The 17,973-nt window shown below is 43.1% G+C and overlaps 1 protein-coding gene across 1 annotated transcript in view; it reads right to left on the bottom strand.

Moving 5' to 3' along the window:
• BRSK2 (BR serine/threonine kinase 2) overlaps positions 1-7,900 on the bottom strand; it is a 377,628-nt gene extending 369,728 nt beyond the window's left edge. Inside the window, exon 1 of the mRNA XM_088666107.1 lies at positions 7,436-7,900. Coding sequence (XP_088522233.1) covers positions 7,436-7,529 — 94 coding nt within the window. The 5' untranslated portion in view covers positions 7,530-7,900. The remainder of the gene's footprint in view (positions 1-7,435) is intronic.
• Positions 7,901-17,973: the final 10,073 nt, after the last annotated feature.

The raw sequence follows: 17,973 nt of genomic DNA, 5'->3' as shown, positions 1-17,973 counted from the left end.
GTCATCCTGAGGAGGGCTAATATTCAGATTAATTGCAAGTCATCACATTTGAGGAAAGGGGAGTCCTTGGTGCTTCCTTCTATACCATCCCACTCTGACGACCTGGCTCTCCCATCACCCTCAATTTCTTTTGCTCCACAGCCCTGCACAGAGCCTGCAACTGTAGAATCAGCAATGAGTTCTTTAATGGTTGTAGACTGTCCTCCCTGGAGGATGGAGCCATTGCAAGGGAAGACCTTGCCAGCCATCCTAAGCCTTCGAAGAGATGAGTCTGTCTCTTTGTTGAGACATCTTCCAAAACTCAGGCAGCAGGGCCCACTGTGAGCTGCCCAGGGTCCTGATTTGTCTTGCCTTGCCTAAAGAGACTCTGGTAACAATACCACTCACCAAAAGAACCCCAGGCCTCAACTGAATGGTGTTACAGATATGTGGGGGGGGGTTCCCCCAAACCCTAGGAATGAATAAAAGCTAGGATTTTGATAAATTGGGATATGGATTAAAACACAGAGCTTTGACAGACAGGGAGTTCCTGGGCTGGCTTATGCAAACCATACTGCCAAGCTAGAGCCATTAAGGGGAAAATAGAGGGCCATTGAGGGGTGTTGCCAATGCAAGAGAACTTCCCCCTGCCCTGCCTCCCTGAGGCAGGAGTTTGAAGGGTTGCCAAGGTGATGGGGTGTTTTTAAGCACGGGTTGCTGGGAGTAAGAGGGGATGGGATCCACCTTTTAGGAAGACAGCCTGAAGGTTGCCTGCACTGCTGCCTCTGAAAATGTGTATGCCATAAGATCTGGACTCCACCCATGCAAACTGAAAGTATAAATAGGTGAATAAACCATATTTCTTAAAGCACGACAGTCTCTGGCATGTCTTCTCTTCTCCAAAGGGAAAGAGACCCTGTGTGTGTGCCTGGGACCCCATGGGCTCTTGCCACCACTTGGCATAGAAAGGGGCAGCCACCCAGCTTTTGTAACAATATAATATTTACAGCAGCAGACACCAATCAAACATCTTGATGCTCTGCCCATTCTGCAACTTGGAAGGAGTAAGCCACACCTCCCTGGTTTTTTTGGAAGCTCGGTTCCTGGCAGTCCTTGCTTGGTACACAGTGGGCAACTTTGCTAGCACTAAGAAGGTCTGGCTCTTTGTCAATGCTTTAATAGAAGACTGCCATGGAACTAGGTAAGGCACCTTAAGAACTATGTTGGAAGAAAGGTGAGATAATAAATATAATAAAATAATTACGTTAACAACAACAACATGTCATATAGACATGTTGCCTAAAGGAAACCAGTTCTGCCAAGATTCACAGATGACCTGACACATACTGGCAAATCTTCTTGACCTCCTGTGTTCTCTTTTAAACTTTCACTTTGTTCTCACAAGCAGCAAAAGAAGAGGTAAAACCGTTTATAGACTGTACTTCCTTTAGGCTGCAGTTATGGGTTCACATAATTGAATGCTCATCCATACAAAAAGAAAAAAAGAAAAAAGCCAAGCAAAAATAAAACCCACTCAAACTCCAGAGGGTATATCTCCTCCTCAGCAAGCCAATAACTCATACCAGAATCTGAGGCCATCTTTTTAATATTTACAAAGTGAGGAGCAAATAAGATTTTATGGGAGTCTGTCAATATGGGATCAAAAAGGAAGGGAAAGTCTGAAATTGAAACAGCTCCAACTCCTTGAGCTGGCACACCACACATACCAGGAAAAGGGCTCTCCCAGCCACAGCTGCCACTCACCAAGGAACAAGTGGTCCAGCAGCAAACCGCAAACTGCAAATGCCTTTCTTCAAGAGTAGCGTAACCCTATCCAGGACAAGTCGCACACCTAATTCCAGATAACTCATCAGCATCTCCATATTACTGTACCTTGATTGAGCCTGTTTTTCACTCTTATCCTCCCAATTTTCCCCTTGAAACACCCATTTCGGAACCTCATTATCTCACTGGGTACCACCAACATTATGACACCTTATTCTACAACCTATCTCAACAGTTTCATGTAGATATTAGATAGAGAATAAGATGGATCCCTTAGGTACACTGCAAGACAACTCCGATGGAGCAGAACAGTCATTCCTAGGACCATTTTTAAGGCTCTGAGATGCCAGAGGGCCGAGTGTGTTTTCTTCATTCTCTTCTTAATTGAAGGGTTTATATGCCCCCCCCCTCCATGTCCAAGACCTGGGACAATTTTATCCTTCATTCTCCTCTCTCTAAAAAAAAACCTAGTTATCCCCAGCCCCACTCACTGCAACTTTCCTGAAACAAAGGAATGTAACTTCCTATTCCCAACCTAGCTACCTTCACAGTAGGATACCATAGTTGATGGTACTGAAAACCACTGAGAGGTCCAGAAGAATCAACAGAGTCATGCACAGCCTGTCTATCCTTCAACAAAGGTCATCCCCCGCATGACTAAGGCATTTGTCACCCCATAAAATAATTTCACCCCATGAAATTATAATAATATGGAAAATAAGACCAAAGGCTACTTATGTACTTTGTTTCATGGTAAAACTGTCCCTGTAAAAAATGTATTTGCTTGAAGTAAATTTCTATCAAATTCAATGGGATTTGCTTTTAATGAACTTAGAATCTGTACTGCATTCATTCAAGCCCAATTTGGGAATATGTGAAGGCTGCACACAAGCAGGGTGAGAACGAACATGGCAAGCTCTCTTCTCCATGCTGCGTTATGTCTAACTGGTTTAGAACCCCCATTTGCAGGGTTCTAAATTACATGGGGAGCCCCCAGAAGTAGAGGAGCACCCACACTTCAGACATTGCCACCCAAAACATAGAGAGTATGTGGGTATAGCAATGCAGACACAGAATCTTAACATACCATAGTTGACCAAATTCACTCCACTTACTTAAAGCCTTTATATGGGAGCACAACAAATAAAGCTTCAACAATTTTAAAAATGCCACCAAAACCTGAGAAAGAAGGCAGGCAGGCAGGCAGGCAGGAAAGAGCCAATTTGCAAGGAAAGCTCTCAGTTCATAATCAAAACCTCTGTTCATAAGCACCACAAACTCATTTGTATAATTCATGCTAGTACAGCTAGCACATAAGTGTATTGGATGGGCTATGGCAACAGTTAACGTATTTACTGGAGTCTAATGTGCCAGAACCTTGAAAAATTATTTGCTGGCAAATGTAAATGTGCCATCAAATCTAATGCACAGCTTAATTTTCGCAACCTGATTTGGCAAAAAAAAGTGAGTATTAGATTTGAGTAAATACGGTACATGACTGCAACACCACAAAATATTACATTAGTGTTCCAAACAAGAAAGAAGAGATGAAAATAAATTAAAATGCAGAAGTTTTCCTAGATTAAAAAGACATTTTCTAAAGGGTTGAAGCACATGCAATGTTAATTTCATGCAAAATATCACACATAGCAAATTAAGGAAGACTTTGTTTCATTTGAATAATATACCTGAATTTTTGTGCTTTTGTCTTCACATCTGATCTGTTATCTAAGCACACGTGTTTCCTGGTGTTTTATTGCAAACACAAAAGCACATCCTTTTTGTTCATTACTGTTAATTACAGTGCAAACCTCCCATAATTAACTATACTATAGTGTAACTCAGTGCAATATAAACCATCTCTTGCTCATCCCTTTATGTGCGATTTGTTGTTGTCAGCATTTTCAAAGATGTTTCCACATAATACAATTTTACAAATATGATCATTAGATTATTGCATTACTTTATGCATCCTCCCCCTGCTGAACACATATTCTACAAGTCCAGTTTTGGGAAACAACAGCAGAACCCATTTGACCTCTGCCTTATACAGCAACAAAGGGGCAATTGTCTTACTACAGCAGTCTAATTTAATTATACATGCATGGAATTCTTACACTGCATTATTAAGAATTTCTTCCCCCAGCTTTTGCCACACTCCCCATACTATGGAAAGGCTGTATGCAAATTTTGTGCACCCTTTTGCTCAGTGCCCTATTCCTGCTTTTAAAACCAGGAGGCCATAATCCTCCTTTTGTAACATCAATCATTTTCAGCAAGCCTGATGTGCCAGCTCTGGAGGCTCCTCAGGACAAGCTTTGCTTCCCCTGCTTTGAATGAGAATCAGCACAGTCATCACCCAGCCCTTTGAAATGCATCCTGAGTATGTTTTGCCAGGTCAGTTTTGCATACCCATGACCAGATGTCACCAGCTTCCACTGATAGCAAAGACACAGCATCTGGGCTTCCTTGCAGAAAACCAGCAGGGTCTTGTCTGTAAACATTCCTTGCTTCACAGTCATTAAGAATTGCATCATTTAGAGTGGTGTGGAGGCTGAAGAAAGCTATTCAAAGTTCAGACAGCACATGAAAGTTCTCTTTTCATGACAACCTTTGCAAGGATGCTGTGAGCAGAAGCCAGCACTTGCCTCCCAATTCCTTCGCCTTTGATCTTCAACAATATCATGTATTTCTGAGAATACCAGTGAGCATCCCTGAGAGGGGACAAGGGTTAGGGTTAGGGCCTCATAGCAGAAATATTTCTTCTAGTTGAGCAAAGGAGGAGGGAATATGAAGATCTACCAAGAAGCAAATGGGCTATGGATGCTATGATGAGATCTTCTGATTGAAAGATAATTTGGCCAAGTGTATCAAACAAAGAGAGAGCAAGCTCATTCCATGCAATGCAATGCTGTGGTATAATTCCTCATAGTACTGCTCTACTTTCAGAAGGCCTAAACAGCTTTATTGAATTACCTGTCACATAACAATGTTATACAATATAAAGCCTCCAACAACTGAATTTTCATATTCTTTCCCACCCAAAGTTTACTGTTTCACTTCCAGGAACATAGAAGTGATAAACACAAACTATGCTGCTTGGCTGCATAATTCTGAATCATTCCAACTCTGGTTAGGAATGAAAATGCCGGTGTTTATCATTCCCAAGTATATCAAGGTGAGTATGGAGAATAGAAAACAAAACATCCAGTTCCTGTGCATGTTTTCTCAGAAGGAGGTCTCATTTACTTCAAAGGGACTTGTTCCCAAGTAAGAGTGCATAAGTCTGCTGCAGCTATTCTTTAGGCTTTTAGATTTTCTTCTCTGTATCACTGCAGTGTGTGCATGAATGGAGAGACTAGAGGGTCATCTATAATTAGATGTAAAATCATGAAGAACAATCCTAGCCCTAGATGATTTCCTCAAAGATCTGCAAAGACAGACAGCATGAAACCTCTGAACACAAACACGCAAACACACACACACATGCTCCCCTCCCCTCCCCTCCCCTCCCCAATCTCTCTCACTCTCTAATCACTTAGGAGGAAGATTAGCAAGGGGAGGGGGAGGGGAAATTGCAGCTAACCCTTGGGAAGCATAATACCACACTCTGTGGTTTACATTTGAAGGCTGCAATCCTATGCTTGCTCACTCGGTTGCAAATCCTTTGCTGTTAAACTCAGTAGGACTTACTTTTGAGAAAACATGCATAGGATTAGTCTGAAATGTAGCTACATTTGCAAAAAACATACACTTTTTGTAGATGGCAGTTGGGCAGAGTGAAAGACCTCTCATGGTACAAGGCAAAGACTGTGGTAACAAAGTAAGACTGAATCTAGGGCCTCTTAGATGCCCCAGTCAAGAGTGCATGGCAAGAGATCACCTCTGGAACCAACATTCAGTATTTTTATTGGTGTACCCATGATGCTGCAATCATTTTGGTGAGAGTTTTTATTTTCCTCGGCTCCTTATTCATGTCAATATATATTTCACAGTGAATCAGGTTGGTTGGAGGAAGGGTTTTGGGTTGTTTTTTTTTACTCAGCATTGTTAAGAATAAAGGTGAATGGATGCATTAAGCTACTGCAGTACATACAGGGAGCAGGAGGGTTTTTAAATAAAAATAAATAAAAGTCGCTTTACCATTTAAAGCAATGCCATTTTCATAACCATTCCTATCTAAAAGTGGTTGCTATGGGGTTTGAGAGGGAGGATGAAAAAGAATTGGAGGGGAGCTTCATAATCAATCATTGAAGAAAAGCTTGGCCCCTTTCAGAGAAAGATCTGGATTTCAACTCAGTCCCTAAGAAAATTGCGGGGACTGCAGAGCTGCTGCCATGCAGGGCAGCAAGAACACAGACAGCAGCTGGGGATGGAAACGCCTATTAAATCCTTTAGACAACAGATGGGCAAAGCTCGGCTGTCTTTTTTAAAAAGCAAAACACAATGCACCATGTTTTATTGTCCCACCATGATGAACAACACTCAATATCAACAAGGAGCAGAGGAGAGCAATTTGGTGTATGTGTGTGTGTGTGCAATCACACACACACATACTCTGCTCTAAAAATGCTAAGCTGAAGAGTCTTAAATTCACTTCTAGGATTGCTCATTGAAACCTTGTGGTCAGACAAGATTGCCCACCACACCTGTTACCAAAAAGCCAAAAGGGGGGTACAAATCAGGAAAGTCTGGTGGACAGAGATTTAACATTTCTGCAATGGTCGCTTCTTTGCAATTACTGTTTCCCTGCCCTTGAAGTGAATCCACCAACGCAGGCAACCAGTGAGTCCCAATCTTGAATGCACTGAAGGGATCTAATTATGTCACGTAGGGCAAAAGCACCTGCTCCCTGCTAATGCCTTGCACTACATTTCCTCCTTTTAATATTTCTTGCTATTGTTCCTTTCAGGCAACAACAACAAACCTCTGGCTGCTGGACATGGATTCTTAAATCAGCAGTAAAATATATAGTAAGATTAAAAGAAAATAGCATAGACAGGGCAGGCTTTTGGATTATGGCTTTTTTGTTTCTTTGCTCCTGAATACTTTTTCTGCTTTGACAGTGCCAGGGACACTTTCCAAATAACCAGCAAAGGCAGTACCATAGATTCACATAGTCTCTTCCCCCTCCTGGCCCCCAAACCACCGCACCTCCACCAACTGCACCTTAAGGACTACACCCTTTTCAATCATGATGTCATAAAACACGGCTGGTGACTTCCAGCTTCCTCCCTCTCTTCTTCGTTGTCCCTTATGTGCCTCTCAATTCAACTGAATTCTAGTTTTAAAAAAGGAAAGGAAAGGAAAGTGGTGCACTGAATCAAAGCAAAATTCACCAGCCGCTGAGCATCTTTCCTTCGTGTCCCCCCCTCCACTCAATCAGCCCCTCCCCACACGCACTTCGACTGTCATCAGAACACCACCCCTTTCCAGGAGTGATCCACACAAAGCAACCTGGACTTGTTAAAACAAGATATAAATCACAAAAACAAAACACACAAACACCCAGAGCCAGAGCAAAAGAGAACCACCTTAAAGTCAAGCTATTATTTATCAGATGCCACAGTAAAAGACAAGGAATGGCCAGAGAGCCTAGACTCTCCCATCTCCATAATCTCAGCGACTGCTGCCTTATCCCTAGGGCTGCTCCTGCTGCATAAGAACCAACCTGTCTGTCCTTTGCCCAGGGTTTTCTCCAAGCGGTACGGTCCAACATATTGTGCGTGCTGAGCTCCGCTGCCTTCTTTGCCAGTTGATGTCATTTCTACCTGGCTCTGTAATTCTGCGAGGTTATGCCTTGTGTTGTGGTTGGGGAATCTCTGGGCTCTTTTTCACCGCAGCTCTTTAAATTCCCACTTTGCCGCTGTGCAAAGCACCCAGTCTCTCTCTCTCTCTCTCTCTGACTCTTTTGCTGATCTTATCCACTTGGCTGAAGATTCACTCTTCCTTCCCCCCTCCCTTTCTTTCTTTTCCTTTTTGTTTCCTTCTCTCTGCATAGGATGCTGATGCACAGGAGGGCTTATTAACCAGTGTTTGGGGAGGGAGGAAATCTAAGATCCAAGCATAAGAAGCATGGTGCTGGTCATCAGCACTCCGCACGCCTTAGTTCTCTCTAGGAGCTGTTCGGGGAGAGCTGGAGCAGCGGAAGAGCTGGGGCCCACGGCTCCGACTGACATTACAGGCAGCCAATCCCTGACAACACCTCAGCCTCCCCCCCCCTTCCATCCACTACCTTTTCTTTTCCATCAGCATCAGCATCAGTTGCTGCCTCTGCCTGCTACGGAGCATCATAACCAATGGCAACAGCAATAAAACTGTGAGGGGATTCATCTCCTGATAAGGTCAGTAGTTAGTCAGAATTCAAAACTGCCCTGTTTTAAACTTTGCATGCATGGGTAGATGACAAAAAGAGCTACAGAGTCTGAATCAGCTGCACTGAAGCAAGTTAAGCAAACAAAAACCCTGCAGTTCAGTCACTCAAGTCCATCTTGCAAATAATGCTGAGACTGTGGAATAAAAATCACACACACAAAGAAAATCCAGCAAAGGGAGATCAAAGAAAAAACGAAGTCCTAGAGAGCTTGTTTTATTTATTTATTTGAGTGAAAAGATTTGGGGGCAGATGCCCTTAAAATGAAGAAATTGTGCACATGTGCATACACACATGAACACGCAACACTAATCAGAATCAAAGATAGCTTGGTTATCATAGCGTGATGAATGCTAAGTAGGGTTAAGGTTAAGGTTAAATTAAGAAACTTAAAGGTGTCCAAGCAAAATGCAGTTAAGGAACAAAAGATATTAAAACGACATGGGAGCAACAGCCCTTCTGTTAGAATGCAAGTTCTGCTGAACAGGTATAAAGTGGGCGAGGGGAAGATTTGAAGTGGAGGGCAGACAATAGGTGCTGCTGAATTTTTCTTCTGCCCAACCCATTGTCTCATAAAATCTCCCTGTAGCTGTTTCTCTCTCAGTGGAGAATGGTCAGGAGAAAAGCAGCTGGGGAAGGGGTGTTTGTAGGGAAAGTTCAAGCAGGCAAAATAAAATCCAGCATCCTCTTCAGTCCATCCCTTGTCCACGTCAATATTCCCCCTTGTAATATCTTCCTGCTGGCCACTTTTGTTTTAAAACAATGGGCTGCTACCATCACACCGACATTTTACCTCTACATACCTCACCTTTTTAGAGCTTACTGGCAAAAATTGGCCATTCAGGTCTTTTGGAGGTAGTTTGCTGAGACTTTTGAGCATGAGATAGGGCATGTGCTTTACAGGAATGCTCTCAGAACCACAGAGCTTTTATTGGTATGTTGTGAACTTTAAGAGGCAATCTCATTGAGCTGCCTGATTATGGAGAGCAGGATGGAGATGGACAGACAGATATTAAAGTTTCTTTTCCAGACTCAATCACTCTATCCATCTTCATCCTGCTTCCCACACTCAGGCAGCTCCAAAGAGATTGCCACTTATAGTTTACAACATTCCAAAAAGTGTGCCACCAAAAACTTATAAACACATTCCCTAATAATTAAAGCAATTCAGCAGTACCACAGACTGGCTATAGATAAACACAGAAATAAAAGCACCTTACTTCCATGATCTCAGTCTTTGAGAAGAAAATTGCTTCCTAATCCCAAATATACTCCAGGATACCTTAAATAGTGTATTAACCCACATAGCATGGATGCACTTTAAGATTTTCCTCTGAGGTCTTGTTTGCCACAATTACAGTAGAGGGTTCTGCTGGGACATGGCCTTCTTAGCTTTGACACCAAGGCTATGGAACTACCTCCTGAGGGAGGGGAACACCCTCCCGATTGTTTGCTGATCTTTAGGTGTTGGCCTAAGACAAGTCTTAGATACTAAGGTGTTGCTTCCCCCCACCCCCCAAACTGTCATAGAATCATAGAATTTGAAGGGACTCCAAGAGTCCTCTAATCCAGCTCCCTGCAATGCAGGAAATATTTTGCTCAACATGGGGCTTGAAACCCCAAGTCTTATGCTCTACCAACTGAGCTATCCAACCCCCTGCAAGGCAAGAATCCCAGCAAAAGAATCCTAGAATGGTCAAATGGGAAGGCACCCCGAGGGCCATCTAGTCCAACCTCATGCAAGGCAGGAATCACATCATAGGTTGGCATTTTCTGGATTTCCTATTCCCACTGCTTGTTTCCAGGTGGGGAATCTAATTAGTTTCCTGTTTTGATCTGCTGTTGATTGTTATATATATCTTGGCTTTGATTGTTCAATTTTGTATTATGGTTTTTGCATGTTTTCCACCTTCTAGATCTGTTTAGCCTAAAAGACAGGATGCATATATATATATATATATATATATATATATATATATATATATATATACACACACACACACACACACACACACACACACACACACACACACATATATATATATATATATATATATATATATATATATATAAACTGGACATGTGGGTGTGTCTCCACTTTCTCTAAAACCGCTTGACCGATTGCGTTCAATTTTTGACACACCGTCCCAAGCGAATATGAGAGTGACCCCAGGCTGTTTGCGTAGACATATGTCACACCTGGGCCACATAAAAGCCCCCAAACCATGTGTTCCAGGACTCACAAATCAGACGAAAGTTCATCCTGGGAGCACAGGAGAGGTTGCAAAACAGAGCCCTCTAGGGACGGCTACACTGGTACTGCACCTAGGAAAGCTTCCCTCTCCACAGCATCTCAGCTCGGCTTTCCAGACTGGGCCGAGTGCAGGGTGGGGGCTCGCCTGGGTGGGGGGTGGGGGGAGGAGGAGCGGGATAGGTCATGGGTTGGGACAGGGTGGGGCAAATCACAGGGATGAGCCGTTGGTGGGGGGAGGAGGGGGCGGCATACCTCATGGGTCGGGACAGGGTGGGGACAACCACAGGGTTGAGCTGGGGGTGGGGGAGGAGGGGATGGGATAGCTCATGGGTCAGGACAGGGTGGGGGGAGTTACAGGGATGACCCTGTGTAAACAGAACATGCGCAAAACATTTCAACAAAATGAAGGGGGACTCTGAAGGTGAGGGGAGTCTGAATGGGGATTCTGAGGGTCCATTTAACAGACTGAGCCACAGCAACGTGTGGCTGGGCCAGCTAGTGTGTAATAAAAACAGATAAATTAAATATGGTGCATCAGTCAGGTCTAAAATTTGAAGGCAAAATTTACTCCATAGGCCTCTCTCTTTGGGAAAGGATTTACTCCATGGTATTAGTACAGCGGGCTACCTTTCCAATATATCTTTTCTGGCTGTGGCTAGCTGTGACACCACCCACTAAAAAAAGGGTAGCAACTTTCTATGGTATGCATGTGATTACTTAGAAAACAGGTTTCCTGTATCATGTTGCAAAGTGGAAAGAAGAATATTATCAGCCTTGTGGTGTGTAGTAACATGGTCATGCAGATCAACTCAGCTATGGGTATTGTAATTCAAGAATTGCTTCTTATTCAAGATTTCTTTACGAGTCTTCTGATCCCAACTAATAGTATTATGTAACCATCCGGTAGCTGGTATCAGATGAATGGAAAGGACTGTGCTGGCACTTTTAATATTTGGTAAGTGTTTTATTTAGATATTCTGTAATTCAGAGCTCAGTTTTAGAGTTTCATATACAACAAAGATGCAGCAATCATACTAGATCTGATTCTTTGGTGAGAACCCAGAGCAGCATTATCATCACTACCACCATCATTGTTTATAGAGCTTGATATGTAACTGCTACTGAGATGCTACAGTAATCATGCTAGATTTCCATGGCTAGACCGTATTTTCAAATAGCACAGTACACCTGACGATCTTTGCGAGGATGCAAAAGGTATCAGATACATCTCTAGAATTGGCATCGTAATCAAGGTCAATGATGTGCTGTTTCAAGAAATCACATAAACAGTCCAAACAAATATTAGTTTCAAAGGGTTTCATGAGTCATCATGCAATACAATGTCTCTTTGCTGTCATGATGGCAAGAAATGCCTGACTTAATAACGGTTACTTGCTACCTCTTCAATACTGAAAAGAAAAATCCATTCTCAAATGAAGATGTCTTTGAGATTCTTTACATACCAGTGGATAGGAATTCACAGATACCATATCATCACTGACTTTCCTTGGCCAACATGCCTCCTTCATTTGAGGTTAGCCTGATGGCTGCATGAAACAGGGTGCCATTTCAGTGGTAGCATTGTGGAACTCCATTGTGAGGAGGCTTGCCGCATCCAGTATCTTGCACTTTCTAGGAGGGCTATTCAGACTTTTTTATTCCTCCAATCCCTTAGATTTTATTAATTCTGATTTTGTGATATAAATATCAAAGTGGATTTCTCCCCTTTAAAAAATAGCTAAGATACCTTGCGATTAAATGACAGATCATGCATTTTAAGAATAATTTTTAGAAGCCTGTTTTATTTTCATAATAAAGCAGGCTTCTACATCATCCCTTTAATAGTCACCTGTGAGAAAAAGGAATAATCTCCAGCAAAGCACATAGGAAAGTTTAGGTATATTGGGTGGCAATGTACGATGTACAGGTATAACTGTTTTTAGATTCAATTGAGTATCAATTAAAATCTCATATGCAGGGTAATGGGTACTTTAATTACTTAGAATGTCATTGTTAATTAGCTTTATTTTGGGCATAGTCTCTTTAATTGTTCCTTTGCAGGAAGAGAATGTTAATAATTTGTCAACTTGTAGAGGCTTGCCCCTTTAATGTACTTTTTAAAGAATGGGCTTTATACTTCCATGTTAAATATATTTATGTTATAATGCGTTTGGTATAGCATTTTAGGGTACAGTCATATCCTGAAGAATTGCTGTCTGTAGGGCTGTTGCATTTGGCAGAAGCCCTGTTACACTGGCAGAATTCCAGATACCCAGCACCAGGAAGCTCCTGACATGTTGGCAAAATGGCTAAGATGGGGAGAAGACATGGTGGGGGATAAGGGCAGCACAGGGGAGGGGAGAGGCATACCATAACCTGTACCCCTTAAAAATATGGCCACATCACCAATGATGGCCCAACTCAATGATGGCACAAGTCCCAAATCTGTCACAAAGAATGCCCATCCCATTGACTTCAATAGGATTAAGAAAAAAGCTGCCTCCACATCAGTGACTGATGGATACAATGAAACTCAGGACCCAATCACAAAATTTTACACAGGGAGGCCATAATTTCATACAATGGCACAGATAGGAGGGCCTCTCTTGGGCCTCATGTTATATACACTTGGAACTAGAAGGGGGGGGACGCTGATCATGGATACTATGGAGAAAAGACACTTAGCATCATAACACAGAGAAGTACTTGACCCCGCTGCTAACATGTCTCTGCTGTGACTCCACCTCTCACCGACTCTTGACTCCAGCTACTGATGATCTCCCCTGCCACCCACTGCACCAGGCACAAGGGGCACCAGCCACCATTGGCTAAATTAATGAGTCATGCAGCACCCCTCCTGATTGGATTAGGTGTGGAGAGCCCCTCCCAATCATTATTTTGTGTGTGTGTGTGATGTGTTATAAACTAGATTCAACCCCTGCCTGTAAAACATAAGCTGTTACATGAGAAAAGGATACACCATATGCAGCCTCTGGAATTTATGTGCTTCTGGAATCTATGTTTGGCTGTTGAGCTTGGAATAGAGGTGGATAGGAGACCTACGGTATTACTGCATGTACTGTGCTGGTGTGGTCAGGGCCGTCTTAAGCACCTTTGGTGCCCTGGCACCGTGGTGTGATGGATCCCTCTGGCGCCCCCCACCGCCCCATTTTTCAGTGCACCGGGCGGCCGGGCGGCTGGGCTCAGTGCGCAGCGCGGCCGCCAAATGCGCTGCTGCGCGGCGGGCGGGCGGGCTTAGCATGCAGCGCTGCTGCCGATGGCGCTGCGTGCACGGCGGAGTGGCCGGCGGGCAGGCGCAACTGCGTGGTGCTCCCCCTGGCGGGCCAGTGCCATGGTGCCCTGCGCCACCCAGCCTAGCCATAGAGCCGGCTCTGGGTTTGGATTTGGATTTGATATCCCATTTTATCACTACCCAAAGGAGTCTCAAAGCGGCTAACATTCTCCTTTCCCTTCCTCCCCCACAACAAACACTCTGTGAGGTGAGTGAGGCTGAAAGACTTCAAAGAAGTGTGACGAGCCCAGCAGCTGCATGAGGAGGAGCGGAGACGTGAACCCATTTCCCCAGATTACGAGTCTATCGCTTTTAACCACTACACCACACTGGCCACTGGGTGTGGTTAGGGAACTGTTCTGTGTAGGTTCAAGTCCTGGGAGTTCCCTCTCTTTTGCCCTGGCATACAAAACGTACATGTAATGGCCCATTTGCATCTGTCTCCTGGTTGGGGTTTGGATTCCCACCTTCTCTTTCCCAATTCTATGTCCTATGAAATGAGCTACTAGTGTTGCTGGCTGTCAGTCTATGCCTGATCTTTTTGTGTGTCATGCTCACAGTCTGGTTGGGTCTTGAACCCTTGTCCTGGGGTAATCTGCATGAACTCTCTGCAAGTGCCCTGCATTGTGTGTCTTCTCCTTCCTCCATGTTTTGTTAATTGTGCTCATAAAACAGTAGTTGTGAGGAGCATAAACAAATTCAAAGCCCTGCCTAGAAGAATGCCGAGAGCCAAGCAATAGAGTGGTTATTGGATATTGCTGGCTGTGCCACTGGAGCTGATGGAGTAGGCATACTATGGCGCTGTCTTGTTTGTTGTGTGAATGGTGATCCAGGTGATCCAGCTGCCATGACCCTCTGTATGGGCAGCACTTGTCAGGCCCTGACCAGTGAGCTGTGAGTGATGGTGTTTCCAGACACACTGTGGATGTGTCATTTTTACATTGTTCTTATATTATGCGACTGAGTTGCCCCTTCCCTGCAGTTGTGGGCTGAGCAAACATGGGTTATGTGTAATGTGTCCTGGCATAATGCAACTATAAGTGTGCTTTCAATGTTGTATTTCTCCAAGCATATGAAAGACCAAATATAATAATGTTCATACATAATGAGAAATGCTGTGGCTGTCCACAGACTAGTTTCTGTTCATACTTTTGTTTCTAACTGATGAAAGTCTTTTCAATAACTTTACTAATAAGGAAAAACTTTTGAGAATCCACTTATTCATAATTTTGATCAGTGTTCTGCTATTTGGATTATTGATGCAAGCATTTTTGGCCTATTTTTTGAGCATGATGAAGAAATGCTTTGGTAGTTCTTGATCACTTAATAATCACACAACTGTTTATTCAATTTCCCCCACACACAGAGCAAAACCCCATTATCAGCTCCCCTTTGATCTGAAACTCACTACTCACTCTTATTTGAATCTAGGTTACGTCCCCTGGTGTGAAGCACTTGCACAATAATTCCCTCAATTATTTGAAGCCTTATTTATCCAAATGTTTTGATGTCCTATAAATAGTTTGAAGAAACAGGAATGTACCATCCTTGGCTGTATTTGATCTTATCATTGGGGACTTGGTGCTAGGACAACCTCCAATCTTTTTCATGTAATGTCTCATTCTCAAAGTAATGCATGCTTTTGTGGCCAGTTAGCATCTTGGACTGACATGTCAAACACAATTTGACTAAGTCCATAGATTGCATTGTTCTTCTACTCATGTGCCCTGATCAGCTGGGAAAGATCTACAGATGGAAGAAATTTTCTGCAGGCATAGCTAATGTGAACGCACATATGCACCAGCATTACAATGTTCTAGGCTGCATTGAACTTCTACTCCATATGAGGGGTGGGAACCTTTGGACCTCCAGATGTTGCTGAACTACAAACTCCCAACACCTCCAGCAAGCACAGTCAATGATTAGGGATTATGGGGGTTACAGTTAAGCAATATCTACAGGGACAGGCCTGCTCTAGGTGTATCTCTTGGCTCACCATACCAGGGCAGGCGGTTGTTGCATGATGTGGAAGGAATCTGTGATAATGCAGATAATTGCCCCTTATCATGTTACCCAACAATAGAATCTAATGGAAGGAAATAAGCAAAGGTTCTCTGAATGTTGCTTGGAGAGATGCCCAGTTTCCCCAGTCCCTCTCTTACTATTATTATCTACTAGTCTCAATAAAGATTATCTTCCACTACACATGGAAACATTTGCTATAAGATTGGGGGCTGTGCTCTGCACACTTTATACTGTCCATCAGTGCTTCACGTTTGTGATGCAAAGGTGGCAAGAACAGGACAAGGAAGGCAAATGACTCGGCAGGCAGAAGCAGAAAGAACGAAACAGGCAACTTGTGTGTTAACTAGGCAGGTGGTGCCTAATTGGATGGAGGCCCTTGCAGAAATAAAGCCCAGTTTCCCCACAAGGAGGAGAGGGAGGCTGGTGAAGGGCTTTAGAAGATAGTTCTCTCTGAGATTGAGGAGTCTCTGCAAGTGTTAGGGCAGGCACCCCCAAACTCGGCCCTCCAGCCGTTTTGGGACTACAACTCCCATCACACCTAGCTAACAGGACCTGTGGTCAGGATGAAGGGAATTGTGGTCCCAAAACAGCTGAAGGGCCGAGTTTGGGATGCCTGTGTTAGGGCCTCCAATACTCTGGGTGACAGATGCTGGAAAGAGTAGGAAACTCACTAAGAGACCTGACCCTGCTCCAGAGTTTGGTGGGTACTCAGAGACTGTTGGTCTCCTGTGTCTTAACTAGGGACTTGATGAGACAGGGTGAAGCAACTGCTGCCTATTCTTACTGTGCCCAAATAAATGTTTTGTTTCACTGTTACCTCCTTGCCTGTTCTTTTGTCACAGTAAATGGCATGATGTTGAATTGCTCTCTGCTAATTTGATGGTGACAAAATCAATTGAGCAATGCTATGGATTTTGAAATATGTTTGTAGTTCTAGACATTTTCTTCCATGATCAAAGAACAGCACTCTGTGGGACCATGGGTTGAGTCATCGATACGTGTTCATCTATATGAAATAGTAAAATGTCACCAAAATGTTTTCAGAAAACATTTCGAAAAGAGAAAAGGAGAGAGACAGAAGGAAACATACACAAAAGAGAAACAAAGACTTGCCTAGCAAAAGTACTTGGAAAATGAAAAAAAAACGTTTTAAGGCTTATTTAATGTGAATAAAATACCCTTTAAAACCCTAAATATGGCATTTGTGGCCATCATGTTTGTGTGTGTATTTGTACAACGCTGAATCATTCTAGGGCTGCAAACCAACCATAATCCATGGTCAACATCACTGTCATTTACTTCTACGTAATAGCCACAATCCCCAAATCTGTAGGTCGCTAAGGCAAACAGGCACCTTAATTACTCCCTTGATTGTAGCAAAGCCCCAGAAGTGGGTTAAGCACCTGTAAGTATTTTGGGATACAGTTATGTTGCACTGCTGATGGCAAACTTTCAGTTTAGTTTTGATACAGTTTTAAGGTTCATGTTAGAAGAGATACAATGTGTTTTAACCAGCAACAGAGGAATATCATGCTACTCTACTGATTTGAAGAACCTACATGAAAAAGCAGAAGGGCAACCCTTTTAAGAAGGCCTACCAAAATATATTTCATAAAAGTGACACCAGAATACCACCCATAAGGAAGTTATTGAAAAAGTTCCATGTCTTCAGGTTCACAGGCTCCATACAGAAACACTACAATAATTTCAAATAAAATGATAGCATTCCATGACCTAAATCATGTAGTAAGAGGGGTTCAGGAATCCAATTTTCTAGTAATAATATCCTCCCCAACTCCAATGGGAGGCTGATCCAAAGGCCTGTTTCAAACCACTTTTTCTCTCTCATAGAGGTTACTCTTCCCATATACAGGTGATGGGAGTACTCCAATCACAAAACCACCTATAAATTAATGAAAGAAGCAGTTATCTACCCAGGAAAAACTAGGACTGCAACCTCTTCTTGTGTCTGATTCTGTAGCTGGCAGCAGATTTCTGCATATACCGGTATCTACTCAGAAGTCAGCACTATTGAGTTCAATGGGACACATTGTAACATAAGTGGGTATAGAATTGCAACCCCAAGTCACAATTACATATATAAAAAAATCAGGCCAAATTAGGGAAGTATCAGTTGCTAGAAAAAGTACATATACAGCAGCAATGAATTGAAGCACATCCTTAATATGGAGGAGAATATCCTCTCAAAGCTCTCAAACCCAAAATTCCAGACTTGGACAAGGCCATAACTCACTTAGGTGGGTG

Source organism: Zootoca vivipara, chromosome 1 (genome assembly GCF_965207765.1).
Source record: "Zootoca vivipara chromosome 1, rZooViv2.hap1.1, whole genome shotgun sequence".
Taxonomy (NCBI): Eukaryota; Metazoa; Chordata; class Lepidosauria; order Squamata; family Lacertidae; genus Zootoca; species Zootoca vivipara.
The sequence above is the reverse complement of the archived record's forward strand: the minus strand, read 5'-3'. Positions and strand labels throughout refer to the sequence as shown.